This window comes from Nicotiana tabacum, chromosome 1 (genome assembly GCF_000715075.1).
Source record: "Nicotiana tabacum cultivar K326 chromosome 1, ASM71507v2, whole genome shotgun sequence".
In the NCBI taxonomy this organism is placed as follows: Eukaryota; Viridiplantae; Streptophyta; class Magnoliopsida; order Solanales; family Solanaceae; genus Nicotiana; species Nicotiana tabacum.
In genome coordinates this window covers 81,381,642-81,400,775 of record NC_134080.1, presented here as the reverse complement: position 1 = coordinate 81,400,775, position 19,134 = coordinate 81,381,642, and the positions used below count along the sequence as shown (strand labels likewise).

General features: G+C 40.3%; 1 protein-coding gene across 2 annotated transcripts; it reads left to right on the top strand.

Moving 5' to 3' along the window:
- Positions 1 to 9,519: 9,519 nt before the first annotated feature.
- LOC107798564 (delta-aminolevulinic acid dehydratase, chloroplastic-like) lies at positions 9,520 to 18,318 on the top strand. 2 transcript variants are annotated; one of them, XM_016621577.2, is made up of 13 exons: positions 9,520 to 9,674; positions 10,385 to 10,710; positions 11,764 to 11,875; positions 11,955 to 12,028; positions 12,531 to 12,599; positions 12,674 to 12,757; positions 12,856 to 12,925; positions 14,238 to 14,293; positions 15,601 to 15,722; positions 16,125 to 16,196; positions 16,303 to 16,384; positions 16,468 to 16,545; positions 17,886 to 18,318. In XM_016621577.2, the coding sequence occupies exons 2-13, from the start codon at positions 10,405 to 10,407 to the stop codon at positions 18,051 to 18,053; spliced, it is 1,293 nt and encodes a 430-aa protein (XP_016477063.2). In that variant the 5' UTR covers positions 9,520 to 9,674; positions 10,385 to 10,404; the 3' UTR covers positions 18,054 to 18,318. The 2 variants fall into 2 exon arrangements, with proteins under 2 accessions (XP_016477063.2, NP_001312577.1); NM_001325648.1 differs by lacking the exon at positions 9,520 to 9,674 and having other exon boundaries at positions 10,405 to 10,710; positions 17,886 to 18,053.
- The last annotated feature ends 816 nt before the right edge of the window (positions 18,319 to 19,134 follow it).

The window sequence follows — 19,134 nt, the reverse complement described above, 5'->3', positions numbered from 1 at the left end:
CAGTCGGGAAGGGGATAACAAGCAGTAATACGATTGAATAAGGCTCGTTATGGCCAATGTATAGCTGGACGGTGAAGAACAAGTAAGAAAACAATAAATGCAAAATGGCCTCGGGCCAATGAGAACGAATGACTTAGAAAAAAAGCTAGAGAGAGAGAGCGAGATATTATTGCACTTGTGGAGAAATTGAGCAACATCAACCATTTATATGATGGAGCGAGACCTCTTTATATAGAGGGGAAGACTCCATTACAAGTATGTGGGATTAGCTACAAAGTACAGTGATGGGATGGCCTGACGTGATACCTTAGCGTAGGCTCTGGGTAGGCCACGTTTGTCAGGTGTATCCATGTGCCTAGAGGGCTTCTTTCTCTATCCTAGATTCGTCCTTGGTTTCCTCCGAGTCGGGATTCGACGAGCCCCGATGTTGAGAGCTCGGTTGCGACCTCCTACTATCGAGATCCCGGGATATTCTTTCGAAATGTCCTGACAGTGAGAAATTGAGTTTTCCGATTCGTTGCGTACAAATAGTCTCCACGTTTCCCATATCGGAGAGATGGGAAATGATTTTGACACTTGACTCCTTGAGCTTATTTCGGCGATGCCATGTCGACGATGTGGCCCCTAGCTCATGTTTTTCGATGTCATTCATTGCACTCCTGATTCCTGTTCTTAAAGGTAAAGGTAACGCCGCTGTTTCATTTTTCCATGGATGTATTAACTGTGCCCGTCGGTCATCCTTCCACAGCCTAGATGACCGTGTCGTAATCCCCTATAAATGTGGATGCCATGGCCTTGTTTCTCCTATCACCATGCTTCTGCTGGCTTGTTCGCCTTTCCCTTCCTCTTATTTTCTTTCACCTCAGAGCATCATGTTACGAGCTTATGATTTTAAGGCCGTATGGAGGAGTTCCTTTAGACTACATTGTGGCTTTCTGCCAGAGTCCCCTTTCGTCAAACATAAGAGCATTTTCCTACTATTTCTACAGTCGTCGGTATACCGACCCTCGTTGCTATTGCTGGGCCGAGATGATGGTGGATAGAGAATCAGTTCCTCCATTATGTGGATAGTTGCCCAGACTATGCATCACTACTCACTCTTCTACTCTATCTTGGTGTGGCACTTCATCCCTAGGGCTTTCCTTTCCCAAGGTATAAAGTGGCACAATCGGCCATTGAGGCTGGGGCCCGCTGGGTTTTCACCTTTCACTTCGGTGGGCCATGTATCTTTTCTCTACCTCCTCTGCATCCCCTCCTTTTGCTCTTCTTCATATTCTCTGGTGGGGATCCCTCAGGGGATTGAGCTGGGAACCTATGGGAGGTGGAGATCAAAGGAGTCACCCTTGAGAACATGCACCCGAGGGCGTGGCGCCCGATGATTCTGATACCGGAGATGAACCCTCAAAGGGGGACCGAGCATCCGGGTATCATCACATGTACATCCTTCCATTCCTCCGCTTTAGGTGTAGACTCTTGTAGCCTTTGCAATTGTATATAATGACCCCTCGAGGACTGCCTGTACGCAAACTTTCATGAATAAGGAATGAACTTCGTTGATTTTTGCTTTCGAATTTGCTTTATTTCTGTATGCTTTCATACCCTTCGAGGCTCTTCGCATATCTCCTTTTGTGTTGTTGATTGCTTATATCTATCTTGAACATAAATGTTTGTCCCGATCTTTTTCCGATCGACATGGGTTCTTCTCGATCCCATCATCGTACTTCAGAACAACTCTGGATCGATCTGATGGGCCGGGGCTATCGATGTCCCCCGAGTTGTTCAGAGATCATGCATTGAGATTCGGGGCCTCCGTGGGCGCTGCTCCGGATGTAGGTCATTTTCGGGTACACGGGGGTCCCTATTAGTCTTGATGTAAATGGCCCCTTTACGTTGTATAAGATAGACTTCTGTTGAGGAGCTCGCATGTATTTGGGCACTTCCTCAGATCTTTGTGTAGCTTTTGCGATCGGAGCTTCCTGCGTTTACTCCTCCTTTTTAGAAAGAGTGAATTGTGAGATCAGTTTCTTGCCTTGTGTTGAGTGCCGACGTTGAGAGCTCATCAATGCATGACTTCTTTAGGCCGGGGTTTCTTGATGTAGAATGATGCCTCGAGCATGGAGATACTATGAACGATTCTTCAAGTTATGATTCCTTATTGGAGGATGATTCCGGGATCGAACATTGTCCCATCGATCTGTAATGAGGCTGTTGGCTTCCCGGGGCTTGCCTCGGGCAGGTAAATCATTGTTGCTTCCTACATATATGTGGGATGGTTTTGACTTCTTCATCAGACATCACTATTTTTTTTAAAATAGCTACCTTTCTTCTTTGGCACAGGGCACTACATCTCTTTAGACGCAAGGGGAATTGGTGCGCACTCTTGCTTTGGATTGTCAGTTTCACCATAGCCATGGAAACCGCTTTGGGCGAATGCGACAGGTGGCCGGGGGTGCTGATCCTGTTGCTCAGGAATCAAGGGAGTTTGCTTTTGAAACGACGTCTTTGCTAAGAGGAGAACATCTGGAGATGGCGAGGAGAATTGTGGGTGGAGCGAAGGGATAGTCCTGCAGGCGATTTTCCCCGACGAGGGTATTGCGGACTCTACCGATGGATTCCTGAACATGTATTTATATCCTTTCACATTTGGTCCTCCCGATAGGATTGTGCTTGAATTTTGTCTGAAGTATCGGGTCACTCTAGCATAGATTTATCTATCGTTTTGACAAACGGTGTTGATGATGAGGCTCTTCGCGGATAAGGCCGGGCTTGAATTTATGCCTGATCACCTTGTCAGGCTGTATCGGTCCTTTCATCATCAAGGCCTTCTGATGTAGTAACTTTATGGGTTCCAGGTGTAGTTCATGATCTGTCCGGCAGGGTCTGGAAGCTGGTGACCCATTCATCCTGTGACGAACGCAGGTGGTGAGCCATGTTTCGCACAGGATGGGGAACGCAACAGCGAGGTATGTGCATATGTTTCCTTTGTTTTGCCTTCATATACTTGAGATAACGCTTCCCCCTTCCATCCGTGCTGGATTAGCCATTTGTAGATATCGGGCGGTCCCTTAGGACGAAGCAATGTTTATCTAAAAAGGGGAAGGAGCTATTGGCCTCTAGTCCTGGGGATGACGGCAATGAGAGGGATCAGAACTTGCGATGTGATGGAGCTTTCAGTGGTGCTGGTCGGTTTCATATTTTCGGAGAGGGGGCGTCGCCCGAGTCTGCCGCTCCTAGAGTGTCTGATTCCCAGCTGGCGGTTCCTTTGAGCGAACACGCTGCTCCGAGGGCCGGTTCTTCTGGGGCCTCAGGGGCAGGATCAACAGGAGTGTGTTCCGACTTCGAGGAAGTCCGTCGTCTTCACTTTGTGGTGAGTTTTTCGTACAGTTTCCCTATGTCCCGTATCCTGCTTCTTCTATTGAACCTCCCTCGTGCAGGCTTGCGATAGGCTTAGGTCTGAGCTGCTCCGTTGATGGGCCAAGCTTCAAAAAACACGGGATGAGGGCGAGTCCCTTAGGCTCCTTAACGAGGAGATGGAAGTCGAGTTGCATCATTGGCGATATGAGGCGTAGCAGAGCTCAAACTATGAGAGCTATTTGGCGGAGCAGGTAATTTCCTGTGGTGTCTGCTTTGCTCCTTTCTATCCTTAAGGCTGATACCTTTTTGCTGTATCAGTTGCGGAAAAATTCGGAGGCTTTGGAGTACCTTAAAGGCGACGTCAACCGCGTCAGAATTGCTTGCGGGGAGCTGAGGGCTCAAGCGTAGGCTCGAGCTTTGGAGGGGATGGGTGCCTCGGCCAAGGTCCCTGCCCTTGAGGTCCAACTCCGCTTGACTCATGACAATGCCAAAGTTCAAGCAGATATGATTGGGAAACTTGAATTTGATCTCTCGAAGGTTAGAGCCAAGATAATTGACGCTCGGGTGGAGGCGGCACTAAACCGAGCTAAGGCCGATCGTGAGACGGCGATTTGTGTGAAGGATGCTGCTGATGCACAAGCTGAGCTGAAGCAAACCCTTGACCTGGAGCGGAGGATCGAGGAATATGTTCGCTGTAAATCCTGGAGAGAGGTGTTCAAAGAGATCGGTGTAAGGGGTTTCGTTCTCTCGGAGGAATTGGTTCGAGCACGGGCGGATGAGCACAATGCTCGGTTGCTTCTCGTCGATATTGCGGAGGGTGATTTTGGCAAGCTGTAGTTTTTTAGTGTAGAGTGTAGATTTAGCCATTTTGTTGCTTTGCTCCGGATACATGTAGGGCATGCTTGTAGACGGAAAATACGCTTTTTCTTGCGCATATGATATATATAAGGAGAAGTTTTAAAGTTTTATTTCTTCTGTACCTCTTTTTTTGTTGTTGCTTTCGATCAGGCAGGCTGGTCATGGCATTTGGAGAGGTCCTTATTGGTCCAGAATTGATCAAACTGCCCGAGGACTCTTAAGTGTGATCCTTAGTTTCCGAGTCGGGCTACGGCTCGAGCCTTCCTGCCTTTGGATTTTTTGTGCCCGTGCGGGGGAGTGGTAGTTGCTTTTATCTTGTGCCCTTGGTAATTTTGTTTTTCTAACTTCTTTAGGTCCAGTCTCCCGGTCACACTGTGACTCGAGCTTCAATTAACCCTTAGGTTTTTGTTACCTGCATGGGCGGATGATGATGGCCATTTGTGCTTTGGGTTGAAGTGATCTTGAGGGCGCGTGGCCTGGAGATTTTAATCGGCTGATGACGGTATCATCCGAGCCAAGCCCTTAGGCATATTGCAATTTTTGGGTCCAGTCTTCGAGTCGCTTTGCGATTCGAGCTGCAATCGTCCCTTAAATTTCATCGAGTTTCCGGACGGTGACAATTGGCGCTTATGCCGTGCCCTTAGGCATGTTGCACTTTTTTGGGTCCAGTCTCCGAGTCGCATTGCGATTCGAGCTGTAATCGACCCTTAAATTTCATTGAGTTTCCGGGCATTGACAATTGGCGCTTTTGCCTTGCCCTTAGGCATGTTGCACTTTTTTTGGGTCCAGTATCCGAATCGCATTGCAATTCGAGCTGTAATCGACCCTTAAATTTCATCGGATTTCTGGAGATGGTGGCGCTTATGCCGTTTGGTCGTAGAGACCTTTTAATATGTGGCCCGTAGGCTTGCATAGTTAACTATTTTGGATCTGGTCTCCGAATCGGGTTACAATTTGAGCTCATTTTAATCCTCATGTTGTCAAGATTTTTTAGCCGGCGACAATGGCTCTTACGCTGTTTGGTCGTAGAGACCTTTCAATATGTGGCCCGTAGGCTTGCTTAGTTAGCGACAATGGCTCTTATGCTGTTTTTTGCCCGTGGGCTTTGTGTAGGCTTTGTATCCGCTCACTAAGGTGTTTTTGTAGTATTTTTGCTTGACCCGTCGTCGGTTCTAGAGGAACCTCAATTTCAAGTCATTATCGGCAGTGTTTTGAGCACCTCGTAAGGTTCATAGCTCGTAGGTCGAGTAGATCTACGCTCTTGCATTTTGGAGCCGACATTGTTGGAGCTCGTTTTTGCCTGTGGAGGGAAACCTGTTTTAATCGGTTCTTTTCGAAGTATATTCAGAGTAGTGGTCTGTGATTTTTTAGCAATAGTCGGGCGTCCCCAAGTCGCGTTATTTTGGCTGTATCAGCCATTTTGACCGTAGTCATATGCGTTTGGACGTAGCCATTTTTGTTCCCTAACAATAGTTTAGGCATCTACATCGAGGGTATGCCCTTTAGGGATTCTTACAAATGCGATGTATAGACTAAATATCAGGATTTTCATGTCTGTTGAGGTCTTACAGTTTTGTCATGCCTGTTGAGGTCTTACAGCTTTGTTATGCTTGTTGAGGTCTTACAGTTTGTAGAATATATCTGGTTATGCCGAGGCTTCCCATTAGGGTCTTACAGTTTCGGATTTTTCCAATTGTATGGCGATTGATATCCATCTCCAAGTCATCAAGTTTGTTTAAGCTCGAAGACAGCTTCTCGCGAACTCGGAGTTGCCTTCCAGGGGCTTGATGATCCCGGAGTTCCGACCCTGGGGTTATGCAAGTTGTCGAGTTGCTGATGCTAAGTCCCCAAGTACATATCGGGACATATTTTATGGAGAAATATTTGCTGCGAGCATATTTGAAAGCACCTTTCCCGAAACAAGAAGTGCCGAAAAGGGGTATTCTTTATTGCTTGGCATAAGTATATGCTGTAAATACCTATTGTCTCGTTGTTTCGAGCTCGGCCCGCACGGGCTCTACCCCTCCGATCATCTGGTTCTGCTTATATGCTTCCAATTCGAGATCCAGCCTGCCATTTATGGGCCCTTTCGAGGGGACGGTGCCTTTTAAGAGAAAACCATCGTACGTTGCCTGACTATTGATGGAAGGCCAACGATCTCGTCGGGTTCTCTTCTGGATGGGTATGATGCTCAGCTAATAACCTTGCTGGCGGGACCCCTTTGGGTAGGAAACCCGATCGAGGATAGAGAGCTTGGCGGGTCCCATAAAGACCTCGGATTTCCCAATGGAGTTTAGAATTTCTGAATTCCTTGGTGGCCGCCTGCATGTAGGTTAGTAAAAAGGAAAGGAATAATAAAGGAGCAAAGTAATCCTCCCCTGCTGCGGGGTGTGTAGGCAATGTTTTCTAGGCTTGGTCCTTTCCTGCCATTCCGAGGCACGAGTTTCAATGCAGCCTTCCGCTGCCTTCAACTAGGCTTAGACGAATATGCAATTCTGCTTACCCTTTGATCCCTTAGAGAACGGAGAAGTCGATGCCGACGACCGGTCATATGGTGAAGGACTTTCTCCCGTTGCCTGCAGCTTTTTGTCGAATGCTTTAGTCCTACCTTTGCCGGGGAATTCCATCCTTTTGGCTGAGTGGCGTTGAAATTGCCTCCGGGTAGCGTACCCGTTATCATTTGAATAAAATGTCTGCGCTTTGTGGGCTCTACACATTAGTCCGAGCTAAAATAGGCAGTACAGAGGGAGCGGCCTTCCTGATTGTCCTGGCGTATGGTGTCTAGAATCCACCAAAGATTCGAGGTGTGAAAGTGATTTGGTTCGTTGGTCTGGACTGCTCCATCTACGGCTCTAGCAAAAATCATAAAAATACCTCCTTTATATAGAAAAGCATAATGATCAGTTGGGAACTTTGTAATAAAGGAATCATCTGGATCCCCAATAATCACTCTAACATCAATATATGGGAGTCAAATTGGATTCCGAAATTCAAAAATCTTAGGCAAGCAATCCAAGGGCCTACTACCATCCAAGATGAAAGTCTTACCATAAAGGACATTCGGACGAACAATACTTGGGATCTCAAAAAACTAGCCTTTGAGTTGCCCAAACCTTTAATCAATAGCATTCTCTCTATTACTCCAACAGAGAGTCCCAAAGACATACCCACCTGGGCTCTAATTGAAAATGGCAAATTCACGTCAAATTCTTGTTACAAAGTTGTTTCAAATATCAACAAAAATCTTCCAGACTTTAGTTGGATATGGAACCTCAAATGCCTCAATAAAATAAAATATTTCTTATGGAAATGTCTTCATAATAAACTTCCTACTCGTTCCTATCTCAACTATATTGGTATTAACATAGACCCTATTTGCCCAACCTGTAAATCAGAAAATGAAACAAATGATCACATCTTCATTAGGTGTAAAATGGTCCGCGATATCTGGATATTTAAATGTCTTAACAATGACCCAATAAGCACAAAGACAATTGGCTTATTAGTATAAGAGACTTTAATACTCCAACATTGTCACCTTTCCTCACATGGCTCGAGCTATATCCCTTTATTATTTGGAACATTTGGGTTAACAGAAATAAAAACAATATGGACAACACCTCTCATAATGCCTCCCTCGAAAGAGCTATCGATATTGCCACTAAATATAAACTCCTCATTCAAAATGAAAAGCTACGTGTCCTCACCCATACAATCAACATTATGTGGTACAAATCTCACAATGGCTATCTCAAGCTAACTTTGATGGCGCCTTTCGTGAGAAAGAATATTTGACAGGTCTAGGAGGAATCATCTGAGACAGTAACGACAATTGGATTCTAGGGTTTCAGCACCAATGCCCAACATCAACAGCCCTCCACTTAGAGCTGGAAGCTCTCAAAGAGGGACTCATCTTAGCTTTCAACGAGGGACTAACTCCATTAGTGATAGAAACTGACTCAACTAAAGTTATTAAAGCTCTAAACGAGGATTATAAATCTCATCACATGACTATTTCTTCTTGTAGGTAGTTAATGGACCAGCTGAAGGACCCACCAATCCAGCATAACTTTAGGGATGGAAATCAAGTTGCGCACAAGCTGGCAAAGGATGCTCTCAACAATCCAAAATCTCATGTTGTGTTAGATAGGCCACCACCTTTTGTTATAAATAAGCTTGATGCAGATAGGGATGTCAATGTTTACCTTATTAAGTCTCTATCTACTAGTGTGTGTATTAATCTTGCCAACTTAGGCAATATCAGTGTTCTTACGTCGTCTAGTTATGGCGGTGATGTAACAAACTCTATTCCGTAGTTATAATATATATTTTCCTGTTTTGTCAAAAAAGTGATAAATCTTGCTTGTGTTGTTCAATTACATATCATGCAATTCATGTGGTAATTTATCCCTTTTTCCATATTTAGTAACTCTTATTTGGTAATAGAAGAATTAAAGAGAATTAGACAAGTTATACTCCATATGTCTTAATTTCCTGTGACACTCTTTGCTTTTACTCTGATATGATTTATAATAAAATAAATATTTATGACTTGCTTTAGACCATAAATTAAAAGTTAGTCTTTCATTCTTAAACTTTGTGTTTAGTTAAATATAAATATCATCACATAAATTGGGACCAAAGTAATATTAGCTTGTCGTTGTAATTACACAATAAGTACCACCAATTATCACATGCCCTTAAGAATAGTTTAATTCCACCTTCAATTACATCATTTCCATATTGATATAATTACTTGGCCAACCATCATATTAAACTATATAATTATATCCAATTATATACAAATTAAATCTCTAGATGCCTTTACAAACGTACTCTCATTTAATAAACTAATTTATGTTAATTACAAAAGGTCACTTACTAATAAATGTTTCATTAAAATCGTTTAATTCTTGGCGACTTTGAAATGATTTTATTATCAGCTTTCTCGGAGATAATTATTTTGAAAGATCTTTTAGCATTAAATCTTTTGAAAAGATTTCATTGGTTAATCATTTAATGATGTGATGATTTTAATAGAATTGAACACCAGCTTATTTTGTGAGTAATTTCACATTTTAGCATCTCTTTTCCCCCCTTTTCGTGTATAATAATCAAAATAAATAGAAAATAGTGACGGTTCTACCATTTTGGTAAATAATTTCGAAACAACTATAAAAAAGAAATTTACACCAAATCAAGATTGACAAAAAAAAATAATTCAAAAGTTATATCCCTAAATCAAAAATTCAAGATTACTGTTGAAGAAAAGAAATGGTGATAAAGTACCCACGGGGCCCCATCAAGAAGCAAACAACATTTGACGACGAATAGAATAGAGTATGTACTTGGAAAATGCCAACTGAAATCTATCTTCTTTGTCAGTTTCACCGTCAATTAGCCTTCTTTATTGATCTCCAGATAAGATTACTCTCCTTCTCCCTCTCTTCCTCCATTCTGAGGTAAAATTTTGCTTCTCTTTGTCAAGATTTTTTCTGGGTGTTCAGAATTATTTGAGAAAAATTCACATCTTTTGCTCAATTTTGCTTTTCAATGCCTCAAATTTCAATTTTTTGTACTATAAGCTCTTTGGGGGTTTTACTGCAGTTCATTGATACATATCGGAATTTAGTGTGTTTTGCCAAATTTTCAAAAAAAAAAATCTTTAGCTCAATTACGGTTTAGAGTGCTCAAATTCAATTCTCGTAATGCAATCTTTTTTTTTCTTGTTATTGGATTTGCTTACGTGGATAGGTGAATTTGGAAGTATGTCTTTTTTGGGTTTTCTCCAATCAACTCAAGAAATCATATGTTCATCTCCATTGTGCTTACAAATGCTAAAATTTCTAGTCTTGTAATGAACTTTTTCTAGGTTCTTGTTCTTATTAGTTTTACTAATAGAATTATTAGAACATTATGTTTTGGAATGCTCAAATTCAAATTTTAGTGATATATTCTCTTTTGGTTTTTGCTTTTATGGATTTGCTTCAGTAAAATGATGCATTTGAAAGTTCTTGGCTTTTGCGAAATTAATTAAGAAATTCCGCACATTATGCTTTCTAAAGCTTAAATTACCCTTTTTTTTATATATATTTTTTTATAATGTAGTCTTTCTGGTATTCATGTTCTGAAATTTAGAACTGTAATTTGCGCATCTTCCATCGTATTGTAGTGCTGCTTATCTGAGCAATAATGGCTTCCGCGGCAATGTTGAACTCACCTTGTAATATTGGAGCTGTGAAGTTTGAGGTGACAGTGAAACCATCGCCAAATTTGCTGTGTGCACGGCCTTCTATTAGGTTGAATCGGAGGAGGGTGTTGACCATAAGGTCCAGCAACGAAGGGCATGATAAAGGGTCTGGTTCAGGGCCCTTGAGAAAGATGGGGTTGAGTGATGAGGAGTGTGAAGCTGCTGTGGTTGCCCGAAATGCGCCGGAAGCTCCTCCAGTTCCACCAAAGCCGGCTGCACCTGCCGGTACCCCTATTGTGTCTTCACTGGTTAGTTTGAGACTTATCATTACCTGTAAATATGTTGATTTTCAATCATGGAAATGGTGAGGAAGTGTTCTAGATATCCGTCATTTTCATTCTAAGCTGCTGAAAGTCAGTTTCTAATTTCCTATAAAATCTTAACCAGAATTTGATACGAAAGAGTCTAGAGTGTCTATTTGTTTTTAATTGAACTAGCTAGCCAAATGTAATTGAGTATGGTGTAGTTGCATTTATTATACGTTGTTTTGAATGACAAGTAACTTACCAACTCTGGGAATAACAGAAGATGTGGAGAACAAATATGCTGTGATAACTTAATCACAATTGAGTATATGCATCTCAATAAATATAACTGGCTTAGGATATGAACAATTGATTCATCTACAGAATTTAAATGCTATGACAGAAGTTTCAGAAATGATAGAGTGCTATTGGAAGACTACGAAACTGATGCTGATGGGTGTTATTACCTTTCGAGGCTTTATTTAGCCTCTTCAAGATTTTGTATGACATTTTCAGAAGTTTCAGCTACCGAAAGCCTTATTAAGGAAAGCAACCATACCATGAAAGAGTTGCAGCGACTATAAAATTTTGAAGTTTACTGATAAGGTCTAATGACAGCTTCACTGAACGTCTTTGACTATTCTTATCGGGACGCAGGATGCAGAATGTTCAGTTTGATACTTGCAAAATTAAACGATATTAATCTGTAGGGGCTTTCTGTTAATTTTAGAAACTTCAAGGGTCTTAATTCCATTCACACAAGATACTTAGCCATCTTTGTGATACATCCCTATGGATACTTGATTCTGAAGATGGTGTAATTAATGCTTATTCCTTCAACTTCTAGTAGGCTGTCAAGGAGTACCACATTTATTATTTGGTAAGTAGCAGTGTTAACTTGTTTAGTTTGTAAAACGATAACATCTTGGTTGAATTGGCAGACTTTTTGTGAATTTTTGGTGGTAACGTTTTAATACAGACTCAAGAATGCATAGGAAGTTGATATGATTGATTTGCCATGTGCCTATAACTAATGATTGGATTTTGCTTGTATAGCCAATTAATAGGCGACCACGCCGTAATCGTAGGTCTCCAGCAGTTAGGGCTGCATTCCAGGAAACAAATATAAGCCCTGCAAATCTTGTATATCCACTATTTATTCATGAGGGTGAGTACTTGTATGAGTTATTTCCTTCTCTGCTAAAAACCTCTCTTCATCTCTTTTTACAAATTGCACGCACTTGCAGGTGAAGAGGACACACCTATCGGAGCAATGCCTGGATGTTATAGGCTTGGATGGAGACATGGTCTTGTTGAAGAGGTTGGTGACTCAGCTATTCCTATGATTCTTCATCCTCCATTTTGGCTTTTGCATTCTTAGACCAGAGTTTCAACATTTGGTTTCCTTAATTCAGTTCTTCTTTCCCTAATTGATCTGGTAGTATAATTCACTGCTCCCTCCTGTTCCAAGTTTTAGCTAGTGATAAATGGATAGGCTATAGATGGGTTTGCAGGCTGCAATTGATTGCTCTGCTTGCTGCGTCGGATTGAGAACTAAATACCAAACGGAACGACAGCATTTCTAGAATTTAACCAGCTTTCAGAATATCACCATTCTTGACACTTACTATTTTATGCTCTTTGACGCCCATATAAATCTTCGTAGTGCTTCAGTTTCAATCTGGCTGTTTGCCAAAGGTGGCTTGGTTAAATATACATAGAATATCATTCACAAATTCATAATTTACTTCAATCATGGCACCTTTGTAATACTTTTGTGCATTTTCTTGAAACAATTAGATGTATGTTTTTTCCTTTTGCAGGTCTCGAAGGCGAGGGATGTTGGCGTCAACAGCATTGTGCTCTTCCCTAAAGTTCCAGATGCTTTAAAGGTCCTCTTTTACCGGCATAAATTTCCATGTACCATCTGAGTTGAGATTATATAACATGTTTTCTGTAACTTCAGACCTCTACAGGAGATGAAGCATACAATGAAAATGGATTAGTGCCTCGAGCTATACGTTTGCTGAAAGACAAATACCCCGATCTTGTATGTAGATACACTTTACCAGGTTTCTTTTTATCTGCTTAAACTGCTGTGTGGGGAATCTCTGGTTCTTCCTCTGATGTTTGATGCATCGTCGATAGGTTATCTACACTGATGTTGCTTTGGATCCATATTCATCTGATGGGCATGATGGCATTGTCAGAGAAGATGGTAAGACATTGTATTCCATTCATCCCAGCCTAAAAGAAAAACCGTTTATTGCAGAATTACATCGAACCAACTATGTCAGTTTGCTACATACACATGCCAAACCAAATTCTGAATATACAAACCAACCAAACCAGATAGAATCGGTTTCCTGGTTTAAGTTTTTATCGGTTTATTCAGTTTTTAAGTCAAACGAAATACAAATTCAATCCACAGCTAAGGATAAAACTTCTCATATGTCAATTTATGCTTAGCAAGAATCCAACAGATAAAGCCCCCAGGGATTAGTTCAAGTGGCAAAGGTTAAAGGACTTGTGACTTAGAACTAAGCCTAGTATTTAAGTGGAAAAGGGTAGATGAGCTCGCCCATTATCCCTATTTTCGAAGGCTGCAGTTGGTCCTATGGGTTGGCCCTAGGCAGATTTCTCGGTCATCAGAAAAAATCCAACAGATGAACTTATTATCTATTTAAACTTCCATAGGTGAGAAGTTCACTGTGAGACATGATAACTATTCTTATTCATAAATCAAACAACGATCTAACATCCATATATACTTTCAAACTTTACTAACTTTACTGAATAAAACAATAAACAAATCACTCCTAAATAACTTAAATATGGAAAGAAAAAAAAAGAATCACACAAGCATCATGAATATGTTTAGATAACTTTTTTTGTTTGCTAAGATTATATAAAGTTCTTAAAAAAATCTCTGTAAAGTAAATAGTAAGTTGATTATATATGTTGTTAGTTCGGTTTTTTTCTTCTTTCTAGTAGTGAATCAAACCTAACATTATGGGTTTTATTTATTTAATACCCAAACCAAGTCAAAGGGCATGTCTGTTTTTTTGGTTGGTTTGGTATCGTTTTTCCTGTGCACCCCTATGTTGATCAAGCTTCCCAGTACTGTAGTTAGTATGTGTTCGAAAAGGTTTCAACAGTTGATAGCTTTAGCATGGCATCAGTTGTGAATGATCGTCAACATTTTGTTTGGAAAAAATTGTACTTATCCGCCGTTGATTGTGTATCTCCTTTCTCCATCAATGATATTTCTTTTTCCATAAAAGGAACAGAATTGGACTAATTTTCTTGTTAATGGGGGTTGAGGGAAGAAGTATAAAGACAAAGAAGCATGAAATTGTTGGCCTTTTTGCTTTTTCTTATGAATGAATGACCACACATATACAGAGTTAAAGTTGAAATATTGAAAACTTGAGTTTTAATGAGGCATGGATGAGCTTAACATTGAGGCCAAAAAAAAAAAAAATGAGGCATGGATTATGAACTATTTTGTCAATTGTAATGGCTTGCAGGAGTTATCATGAATGATGAGACTGTGCATCAGTTGTGTAAGCAGGCGGTTGCCCAGGTATCTTTTATCTCATATGATAATGCTTCTTCACTACACACAAGCTTCTATCACTTACATGTGTACATAACTACATATTGTGTGTGTTTACCTTAGTTGAGTTGCACCACTTCTTGTGGTCCTTGAAAATTATTTCTATGACGAATTACAGGCTGAGTTATCAACCTGGGAAGCGTAGGTTCTTTATTTTTTTTCTTACTTTGCATGTAGTTTGTGTTTGACCTTACTGGAAAACTACTCCCCATGTAATATTGCTGGACTCAGAGGCTGACGGATATAGATCTAGTTGAAAAGCAACTATTATTCTGATCGCCACCATCTCTTTCTTTTTATTGTTTTAAGACTGAACATGATTTTAGTCATTACAAAGTACAGAATTTTACAATCTCAAAAAGGTCAAGTCATCCCAAGTGGTATACAACTACATGGAGGGAGAAAGTGCAACATGAAGGAACAGCTGGCGAAGTGGGGTTTAAGAGGGTGAAGGCAATAGCGCTGCAGCCTTGGTAGTGGGGAGATTGTCAAAGAGAATAATGGAAAAAGAAAAACCATCATTCAGTTTTATTATAAGTGGCATTACATGCAGCAGTGGATGTTACTCTGAAAGTTTTTTTGAAAGAGTGTTAGGTTAGGAACTTCTTTGTCGTAGAAAAAAAAGGTTAGGAACTTCGAGGAGAGTGTTGCTCGAATTTTACTCTTGAATCTTCTCTAAGTGAACCATGTGAACTGGCAATGAATTCTTCTAGGGTTTTCAATTGCTGCTCTCATGTCTAATTGTTTGCCTTCATATCCACAAGAATCTGAACCACTGCTTGCAAGCTTGATAGATTGGCATAGAAGCCCAATAAGAGCTAAAAACAACAGAGAAGAAGGAACCAGCAGCCCACAAAACACTAGCACAAGTACTGTAACAGAAAAGCAGTAAAAATCAACATACAGCAAGGAATAAAATATCCCAAAATGTTATTGGATTGAGTAATTCTTCGAGTTGTTGATGCTTCTCTTGAACTTGGCTTCTCCTTGAGCATGTAATGCTTTTCAAACCTAAAAACATATATGCATCAGGTGTCCGTTTGTCTTTTCCTTTGCACTTTTTATGCTTGCATGCAATTTTTTAGAACTTCTGATTAAAAATGCACAGAGTCTATCGGAAACAGCCACTCTACCCCTCTAGGGTAGGGGTAAGGCTGCGTACATCTCAGCCTCCCCAAACCCACTTGTGGGAATACACTGGGTCGTTGTTGTTGTTGTTGTCTGATTAAAAATGCAATTTCCAATCTTGTTTCTTCCCTCTTCTTTTGCCTTAGGCCAGAGCAGGAGCAGATGTTGTCAGTCCGAGTGACATGATGGATGGTCGTGTAGGAGCAATTCGAGCAGCTCTCGATGCTGAAGGGTTTCAGCATGTCTCTATCATGTCCTATACGGCAAAGTAATTTGTCAAAAATCGTTAGTTCTGTTATGCAGATATTATAAATTTGTTCTGGAATAATTAGCTGTCTGCACATTGATTCTCTATTCAGTGAAGCAGCTTTCCTATCCTGTATTGTACATTGAGCAGCATGGTTTAGGTCACGCCTAAATGGATAAACAGCATTTTATAGTAATTTTCATGTTATTGTTTAACATAAGCACTCACTGGCAGCTTAAGAACTAGTTCCTGTCATGCAAGAGAACTTGATAATCAGTCACTCTGATTGTTCCGGGTGTTAGCGGTCTGATAAGTTAAAATGCAGGGCTATTTCCTATTTTATATCTTCTCCTTATGGCTTCTTTGATATTGAAACTCGACTTCTATCTCTTTCTCAACTTGTTGGCTTGAATCATAATGCAGGTATGCAAGCTCGTTTTATGGACCATTCAGGGAGGCTTTAGATTCAAATCCACGTTTTGGAGATAAGAAAACGTACTGAACAACAAACTAAAATTAATTTTCCTTTTATAAAAAATATATCATTCTTTATATTGTCAAAATGAGCTTATTTGTCCATGAACTTGGTTTTCACATGCAGTTATCAGATGAACCCCGCAAATTACAGAGAAGCACTAGTTGAGCTGCAAGCCGATGAGTCTGAAGGAGCTGATATTCTTCTCGTCAGTTTTGCTTTTGATGTTCTGCAGAATAGTTGGATGCATACTACTCATTCTGTTCTAAAGTTGTTTTATTTGCATATCAGGTTAAACCAGGTTTGCCTTATTTGGATATTATAAGGCTTCTTCGGGATAAATCTGCTTTGCCCATTGCTGCCTATCAGGTACTCAGATGTTTGTTTAGCTTGTTTCTCATCATTCAATGGTTTCAATGAACATTTCCTGATGCTCAATCTTAGCCGTACTGGTCAAAAGCGATGATCTAATTGTTGCTCTGTCGGAGCTGTAACATTATGAACTGATGATGAAGCCTCAGGCTATATTGAGGTTTTAGAGGGCTAAAATGAAATATATAAGGTTGCTATGAACTTCAAAACTTTTGCCTCTTGCGTTTGTGCTTAAGAAGATGATTTTACTTCATATTCAGCATTGTCATTTAGATGGATTCAATGCTTATGTGTGACCAATTAGAGATCTCGTCGATTTACTAGTACTTTGAATTCTGGTTTTGAAAAATATTTTTGTAAAGGGTTTTGGAGTTTGAATCCTTTGTACAGCCTATACAGTTTTTACTATTTAAGAGTGTGGCTTCTTAGGAGAACAGAAGTTTGATATCGTGAAAGCTAGCAATTCTTAAATACTAACCCAACTCTAGAGGACAAATATGTATTCCAACAGAGAAAATGCTTTATTCAGCTAAGACAAATGTTCACTTGATCCTTGTCAGCAATGTCATTTATGAAGTTCCGCTAGTGGTCTTTATTTGCTATAGTTGTCGACTGCCTTTAAGTAAAATCAATGCCAGATGGTTCTAACAGGTCCTACTTGCAATTAATGTTTGAATTCCGCTTTTACCTTTTACACTATTCTGTAAAAATTTTGACAACTACAGCTTTTGGTAAGTCTGAGCCTGGACTTGAGTTGTTTCTGTACAGGGCTCAGTAAAATTTCTGGCGCTATGCCCTCAAGGGTATGTTTGGTTAATGCTGCGCTTTGCTTTCTGATTCTTGCCCATGTTTGTTTAATCTTATAAGGGATTTGAGGGAAAAGAAAGCCTTTTTTGGCTAATAAATAACCCTTCCTTCCAAATAAAGCTGAACGCTTTGCGAAGTGAATGATTTTGATGAATGATGCTTTGAGACTTGTTTTTCCAAAACTGCTGAATTGTTCAGTTCTGTCAAGTATAAGAGTTTATTAAAGTAGCATCCTGGTGTGTTGACACAACCATTGCTAGTGGACTAATTCACACACAATAAATCATCATAGTGTAGACGTCTTTCAATTGTCAATGCCAATTGGGAGCTTTAGAGAAGTTAAACCTTTGACCCGATAAATATTCATCAGAAAGTCATTTCCTTATTCTTTGTTTGATGCCCTACCATTATCTTCTTTTACAGTTTCTGGTATCTGAAAATCAGTTTTTGCCCAATATCCTTTAAGATTAATTTTGCCTTCAATTCTACACTATCATCTTCTTCAGTTTCTTGAGTTTCTGTCTCTGCAGGTTTCAGGTGAATACTCGATGATTAAAGCGGGTGGAGTTCTAAAAATGATTGACGAAGAAAGGGTTATGATGGAATCATTGATGTGCCTTAGACGCGCAGGTGCGGACATCATTTTGACCTATTTCGCTCTGCAGGCTGGTAGATGCTTGTGCGGAGAGAAGAGGTAAAAGCTAGCCGGACCATAAACGGTATGCGCGTACCAATTTTTGAGCGAACTTTTCAGATTAGTTGATGTGAGTTCATTTTCCTAAATCTAGCCTGAATTTGACTATGTTCTTTCTCTATTGTTTGATTTTCTGGCTAACTCAAGCACGAATGAATTTGGATTATTTGATGTGAGCTTTAGAGGGAGGCTATTCTCTTCTTTGTAACCATTTTGTGCATTAGTTATTATTATTTCTAATAAAATAATAGAAGATTACTTTGTTTCAAGTTCCTCAATTTGGCAGAACTCCCATATTTTTTTGGTTTCCCACCATTGTCCGGTACTTGTACTGGAGCCCAACTATATTTGGATCCGCGTCGCGTAGGGCCCCATTCGGGGGGAGCGCTCCCTACCAAAAAAAAAATTCATACCCCAGGGCTCGAACTCGAGACCTCTGGTTAAGGGAAGAGCAGCCCTATACTATATACTATATTTGCATACCTATTTTGTTTCATTTCCCTAAAGTCAATTGCTGTTAAATTCCTTACTCCTTCCACATTGAAAAATGGACAAAATTCAACAGAATATTAGTAATATTGTAGTCTTCTATGTGTTTTGGCTCCTTTCTTCTTTTATTGTGTTTCTTAAACTTCTGATCATGTCATACACTCTACAAATGGCTAAAATCAGGAATCATGGAACCCTGCAAAAATGACTTAAGCTTGCATTCAACAGCTTGTAATTAGGGAATGGTACTGACATTTTGTCACGACTCAAATTTCAAGGATCCGTAACCGGGACTTGGCTAGCATTCCCGCCGAGCGAACCCCTAACTACATTCTAAGGCGACAAACAATGGATTTAATACCAACATGATTCATAATAAAGAGTAAGATAACTACATAAATCTCACAATATGCAAATAAAATCCAAATGCGAAATAAACATAGCGTTTGAATTCTCAACAGAATACATGGAGCATCTATGGGGCACTAATTAGGACATGTACGATAACTTAAAAGCAACAAAAGTAAAGAGTGCATGGAGCATCTGAGTATTAACATGGACATGTTCGATATATAAAAACAACAAAAGTAAATAAG

Coding starts and splice junctions, on each gene's coding strand:
- LOC107798564 (XM_016621577.2), top strand. CDS start 10,405: ATGGCTTCCGCGGCAATGTTGAACTCACCTTGTAATATTGGAGCTGTG. Junction 14,294..15,600: donor GTAAGCAGGCGGTTGCCCAG/GTATCTTTTATC, acceptor CTTTTGCCTTAG/GCCAGAGCAGGAGCAGATGT. Junction 16,546..17,885: donor TGCCCATTGCTGCCTATCAG/GTACTCAGATGT, acceptor CTGTCTCTGCAG/GTTTCAGGTGAATACTCGAT.